Source organism: Morone saxatilis, unplaced genomic scaffold (assembly GCF_004916995.1).
Source record: "Morone saxatilis isolate NCDOM2014 unplaced genomic scaffold, NCSU_SB_2.0 Contig8, whole genome shotgun sequence".
Lineage (NCBI taxonomy): Eukaryota > Metazoa > Chordata > Actinopteri > Moronidae > Morone > Morone saxatilis.
This window is the reverse complement of record NW_023340257.1, coordinates 15,448,151-15,454,642: the sequence shown is the minus strand read 5'-3', so window position 1 is coordinate 15,454,642 and position 6,492 is coordinate 15,448,151. Positions and strand designations below refer to the sequence as shown.

Below are 6,492 nucleotides of genomic sequence, written 5' to 3'. Positions count from 1 at the left end.
TGAGAGGCTGACTGTCTGACTGTCTTCCTAACTTGCTGGCTGGCTACACACTACTAGTGTAATTCATCACTCCTGAACTTCAATGGGTGCCCACACTGACTCAGCCAGGCATCAAAGAGCTAACAGAGAGAGACTCTGAGACAGACACAGGCGTAAGACTGTGAATCCCCCATGGCCTGGTATTACAGACGAATGTTAAGTAGCTAGCAGCCCCAGACAGGCTCAACTACGTCTGAGAGCACCAGCAAGGCTTCCAGCTATCTTTATTCTGTTAATGCCTCCACACACAGTAAAGCAGTGTGTTATTCCAGCCTTTTGTTGGCTTACATCTCAGCATCTTATTGCTGAAAGGAAAAGAGGGCTAATTTAATTAGCTGGGAGGAACCAGAAGATGGAGGAGTCGAGCGGTGCCAATGGCAAAGCTCCAGTAGGAGCACACACACACACAATAACAACCCCCATCCTGTGCTTGCCAACTACTACAGTACAATATCCAGCAGTGCTTTTCTCTCAACAGCGAGATCCAGGAGTTTCAACGTCCCCCTCTCCTCCTTTTCTTCCCTCCCTTACCACTTCCCCTCTTGAAGCTCATCTCTGAGCGTGCACACGCATACAGAACACATATTAGTATTTCTGCCCGACTGTGTCTGATTCATTTATTTGTCTGTGTGTGTTTGCACATACATGTCTGCGTGGCTGCATTTGCACATGTGTGCATTCATGTGTGCGCATGATTATATGAATTATGTATCAGTGGGGGAGTGTTGCAACCTTTGGCTGCGACATGTATGTTGAGTTAATAAGCTGTTTCCATATCTGCAGCATTACAATAAATGCATCTGAATGAGACCTTGGTCAGAGAAAGCAGAGAGGAGCACAGACTCACCTGGCTATGTGGCGTTTTCCGAGGAACCTGAAGTGCTGAAGACACAGCCTGAAGAAAAGTAAAATGGAATATCTTTGGTGACAGGTGAAGGTTTGCTTGTTTTTAGTTGTTTTGTAAGTTAAGAACACGGTATAAATGAGGTGCATGTGATCAAACTGAGTCTAGATGCTGACACAAACAGGAAACCCAGACAGTTAATTACTGCAACGTTCAGTGGATAGGGAGCTCACATTGGAATTTCAGTCTGTTTTGTTTTTCTTTCTTTTGCTGTGTCATTACTTTCATCTGTTCCCTTCTGGCTACATTCTTCCCCCTTTTCTTTTCTTATTCTCCTGTCCCCATCACTGTCTGTCTCAATGTTTTTTTTGTCTCTGTGTTTCAGTATCACTAGTCAGTGTAAAAGGAGCCATGGCAACAGTCTGCAACGATAAAAGAAAAGCACTTACTCCAGGATGTTAAAGAAGTCTGAGATCTCTTGATGAATGGCCCGGTGCCAGTAGGACACCAGCACATCTGGAAACAGGTAACAAAAGACATTATGTCACACTGACAGCAGATTTCTAGAGGGCTATCGAGTGCCAATAATTCAATCAAGGAAAAAAACAATCTGATCTAGTATGGGAGAAACCCACAAATGTAGTATAATAGCAAATATAATAACCAATAAATAGGATTTACAAACACAAATTGACACAGACTGGACTTTGTGAATCCTTCTGTTTCTAAAATGTACTTTCTTACCCTCAGATATAGTTTTCATGATGTGCAAAAAGCACATGAGGAGACTACGGGTCTCTGCCTGGTCCAGCTTGTCACAACGAGAACCGTAGCCTATGAGGGACTGCGGCCGAGCAAACTGAGGAAGAAATACAGGCAATGATATACTGTTAGTATCAGGGTTATTTTTTTTACCTGAATTTGAGGGTTTGAGCAAGCTGGAGGGAAATTTAGGTATAATGGGGATTTTAGAAGATGAAGTTTTTCTGCTTTCATGTGAACAAATAATGCATGAATAAAGGTTTCAGCGATTCCCTTTAAAATCTGTATTACAGGCAACGCGGAGAAGGTTTGGAAACATTGTTTATACCTGGGAAATAAAATTTACAGAACTTGTGACCGGACACTTCAGAAATGAAATATGAGAATTATTATATTATTTTTCAAATATTAAGAGAGCTTGTTTTGGTACCAGTAAGGTTTGTAGTGGTGGATGTTGATGTTAACTGCTGGCAGCTGTATTTTTGAATATATTTTTTTTGCCTTTATTACATAGCATAAGGAGAAGAAAGTGAGGAGAGAGCAGGTTACAGAGTTACATGTTTAGTCCTAGACCACCAGGACCTCTCAACTTCAGTATTTCTTTAGTTGGTCCACTAAAATGGAAGCCAATGGAAGTCTGGAAATGTTTTTCTGCATACTCCTCTTTCAGAAATCCATATATAGTGTAGAATTTATTATGAATGACTAACAATGAAGGTGATGCACTGTACATATCCAATATGTATTTAAACAATTTAGGTTCTTCTGACAGATCTGCTCTCTGTTCGTCTGCCAGAGTCAGAAATAAAGACCATATGGAGCGTGTCATAACACAGAACGTGATGTCTGTTTCTCTGCTTTCTTAACTCTTCTCTTTTCTCACCTTTTCACATCCATCCATCTTCTCACTGTTCCTGTCACTGTTGCTCGGGTTGGAGTCCACACTGATCAGAGAACCCCGCGAGTCGGCCTGGTTACCCGTGGCAACTGCTAAGGATGAGAAGGCTGGTGGACGGATGGAGGGGGAGGGGTGTCAGCATCAATGTCCTCATTCACACATTTTTATATAGACATCAGAAATACATATACAGCTACACACAGCTACCTGTGATGGAGTTCAGTACTTCTTTGGAAAATGAGGCATCTACAGAGTTGCCATGGCGAGTAACAGGAATCACCCCTCCGGCCACTCCCCCTCCCACACTGAGGTCATCTCGAGAGCCCTGGTAGGGGTGAGGAAAGATATTTTTTGTTACACCTGAGTCTTATTATTTTATGATCCAGGCTATTATTATTATCAGTCATGAGAACATTTTCTTAACAAGCTACAAACATTGCCAAGATTTCAGAGACGACTTCACAACAGCACCCATGAGAGCAAGCAACACAGATCTCATGCAGTTTTCTCATGAAAATATGTATTTAACTCACAATTTCCAGTTTTTATTACTATTCTAACTGATTTCACAATGAAAGTAAATATTCAAAGTTACATCATAATCAACCATTGCATTGTGGTACTTAAACCTGCAAGACAATTCATGTTTGGTATTAATGAGCACACAATGTTTTTTTTACAGTGTGGTGGAAATCAAATAGAAGAGGACTGACAATTTCAGGGGATTTCTGCAGTCACTGCAAACCTATAACTAAGGATTAGAGCCTTTGCTGCAAAAATGTGTCCAGCTTGGGAGTAAGTACAGAAAAAAAAAATTAAACTACAGTTAACGCTCTAATTCAGGAACGAAAAAAAATATTATTTTGTTAAAATTACAGGTTTAAAGCTTGTGTTGCTTGCATTAATGTGTGCTGGTGTCTGGTTGTGTTGAGAGTTAGTCAGGCATGGGGATTCTACCCATGCCTGAAATCAGTGCAATTCAGGAGGTAACATGCTGTCATAAATAAAACAAGACCAATGTTGAATGTTTTTACCTTCAAACACTGCAGGGATATGTATGCCTTGCACACAGTCAATAAAAGCAGCACACAGAAAATCAATCATCATCTCTTACTTGGTCACTAGAAGTGAAGTAGATGGGGAAGAGGTCTCTGAGGAAGAATCGAGGCATGTTGTCCAGGATCAGGCCATACAGAGGCAAGTAGAGAGATGCAATCCTTGCCTGCTTCTCCTGCAGACAATGAAAGGGGAATCGCATTTTAAACATTTATGCATATTCTATAGGCGGTGACATTATGTTGTAATACCCCAACAAATCAACATGTTCTTTGATTTTTAATAAGCTAGTAATGATGTATTCAATATGCTTGCAAAGCCACTCAAGTCCCCTTTTAATAAAAATGTAACTGGGCCTCAAAGTGTACATGACTATTTAATTAATGTTGTGTTTAAGATTTGATGGTCTATATCTCTACGGTCTTTGGCTAGTCTCTAGAAAATGTCAATGCAATTACACAATATTTAATATATGCATTGTGGTCTTTTATGAAACATGATTTTGCCAGTTTTATGCAGCCTCTGCACAACAGCCCTGCTGTTGACTTGTGGTTGGCAGTATTTGGTACTGTTTACCAGAGGGCAGATTACTGGCTCGCTCTGATCTTGTCACTTCCCAGCATTCATTAAGACCGTGTCTTTGCCGCTCACAGCTGCTACAAACAATCACATGTCAGTGTGTATGTGTTTCTATGAGTCACAAAGGAAGAATTCCTACTGTGAGCTCATGACTCATTGTTCATGCTTTTTAGTTTCCTCCCGTGTAAACATGTGTTCTGGCTACCTTGGTGGCATAGCGTGCATCCAGGGAGTGTTTGGCCATTAGAGTCTTCAGGGTGGCCAAAGCTAGGTGTCTCAGGTCCTGCTCGTCCTGGAGTGCCAGCCCCAGTTCCCGTAGCAACAGGCCAGTCAGGAAGTGCTTCCTGCAGAACTCTCCGGTCAGGTTATACTCGGGCACCGACACTGAGGAGAGACAGCAAAAATGATTCACATTTAAATGGAAATTAACTGACGTGCACGTGATTTAAATAACGCTCATGCCAATATTTGCTTTCCATCAGGGAGTTAATTAATCCATTTGTAAATAAAATTCTGGTTAGAGTGAGCAAATAATGCGGCAAGCCAATTTTCCATGAATCTCATTATCATCATACCACTGTAGCAGACGCACACACAGACATATACACAGTAGCAGATTCAACATTACAAAGGAATGAGTGAACATATTTACCATGAGTACTTTGTGGCTCTGGGGATGCATGGTCTGACATGGACAAATAGTCAGAGAGAATGACAGAGAGAGAAAGAGAGAAAGACAGAGTGTTAATAGACAAATGAGAGTGAGAGCTACTTGATGTATGATTGTTACCACATTAACACCGAACTACAGGGTTCAACCTGGGCTCTTACCGGTGATGCGAGCGGAGGGTAGGGGCAGGCTGAGAGGGATGTAGTGTTCATGGTTACACACCTCTCTCAAGAATTCGAACTTCAGCTCACACAAGACCTATCAGACACACAAAAAGAAATATTATTGCATCTTATATGTGTGTCAAACTTTAAAATCCAGAATAATGTCAAAGTAAGCTAAAGTAATCAATTTTGTTTGCCTGAAATTCCAAATTAGTTTTTACCTTGCTGTCAGTAGCAGTGATCATGTTTATATAGTTGCTAATCAGTTTGAACGTGAAGCCTCTGTCCATGAGAGTAAAGCAACGCTGCAAAGAGACAGACAGAAACCGGAGATCAGACCAGCTATTAAGACAGTGAGAGACAGATCATTTAATACAGGAATCAATAAGCAACAATTGTAAATGGAAAGAATTTTCATTTGCCGACTGTTTATATAGTTTGGATGGATCCCTCCCTGAGCAATATACAGTAAGCTTAATAGCACAGTTCCCCTTACATGTCCCACAGCATCAGTAACCTGTCTATTTATTATATCCATTAGACACATTTTTAACCCACCTTGACAAAAGCTGCTACAGCTAAGTTGGCACTGCGTGTCTCTTCTGCCAGGTCTTTGTTCTTCCAAAAAATGTGTTCGGACACTGTCTCCACCAGGGTCTCCACACGGCTCAGGTAGGATGAGGGGAAACGCTGGGGCCTCGGAAGCTGCAGGAAGGAAGAGGAAGAGTCAGCATAACGTATTAATGAACTATATGCCAGCTCAGTTTATACAAACAAAAAGGAACTATAACCAAACCGAAAATAGCAAGTGGTTACAAAATGCGATGTGTCTTTAGGAATGGGGGAAATTGGAGTATGCCACCTTACCTTCGTCTTGTCAGAGTCGACCAAATTTTGGGCCATGGACTTGATAATCAGCTCAAAGAAGAACCAGGAGAACTGAAACCAGGAGAGGTCAAAGCAAGGTCAATCTCGTTCTAATATTTATCTTTATAATCAGCTCCAGAGGGCATATACATGAGTTTTGCACTGATTTACTTTTCTCTAGGGCCTTAGAGGCACAAACAACAGTTTCAGTAATTATTCAGTTAAAGTTTTCCATTTCAGAATAAATAAACTGAAGAGTAGGTATGAGAGAGACAAACCTTCAGGACATTCCTGACTGCTGCCTGCTCATTGCTCTTCAGGTCAAAGGTCATCCCCTTAGCCAGCTCCTCGTGAACTGTCCTGAAGCCGTGGGCCTCCGACTTGAACACATACTACACACAGAGAGAAGGAAAACAGAGTCAGAGGTACTCAGTTAAACACGCATACATAGTAGGGCTGCAGCATGCAACAAAATTCCCCACTCAGATGCCAGGTTTATTGCAGTCCACGGTCTGTAGCTGCAACATTTAGTCGACTGAAAAAAACTGGCAATTATTTGGATAACTGCTTAATCGTTAAATTAATTCTTCAAAGACAAATGCCTACAAATTTG

General features: G+C 41.3%; 1 protein-coding gene across 1 annotated transcript in view; it reads right to left on the bottom strand.

The window, feature by feature from the left end:
- Positions 1-6,492, bottom strand: part of dock10 (dedicator of cytokinesis 10) — a gene marked incomplete in the record, with an annotated part of 61,307 nt that overhangs the window by 10,971 nt on the left and 43,844 nt on the right. The window contains 13 exon segments of the mRNA XM_035679930.1: positions 887-934; positions 1,333-1,399; positions 1,628-1,742; positions 2,529-2,650; positions 2,751-2,868; positions 3,658-3,774; positions 4,384-4,562; positions 4,831-4,863; positions 5,010-5,106; positions 5,234-5,317; positions 5,571-5,717; positions 5,880-5,951; positions 6,158-6,271. Coding sequence (XP_035535823.1) covers positions 887-934; positions 1,333-1,399; positions 1,628-1,742; positions 2,529-2,650; positions 2,751-2,868; positions 3,658-3,774; positions 4,384-4,562; positions 4,831-4,863; positions 5,010-5,106; positions 5,234-5,317; positions 5,571-5,717; positions 5,880-5,951; positions 6,158-6,271 — 1,313 coding nt within the window.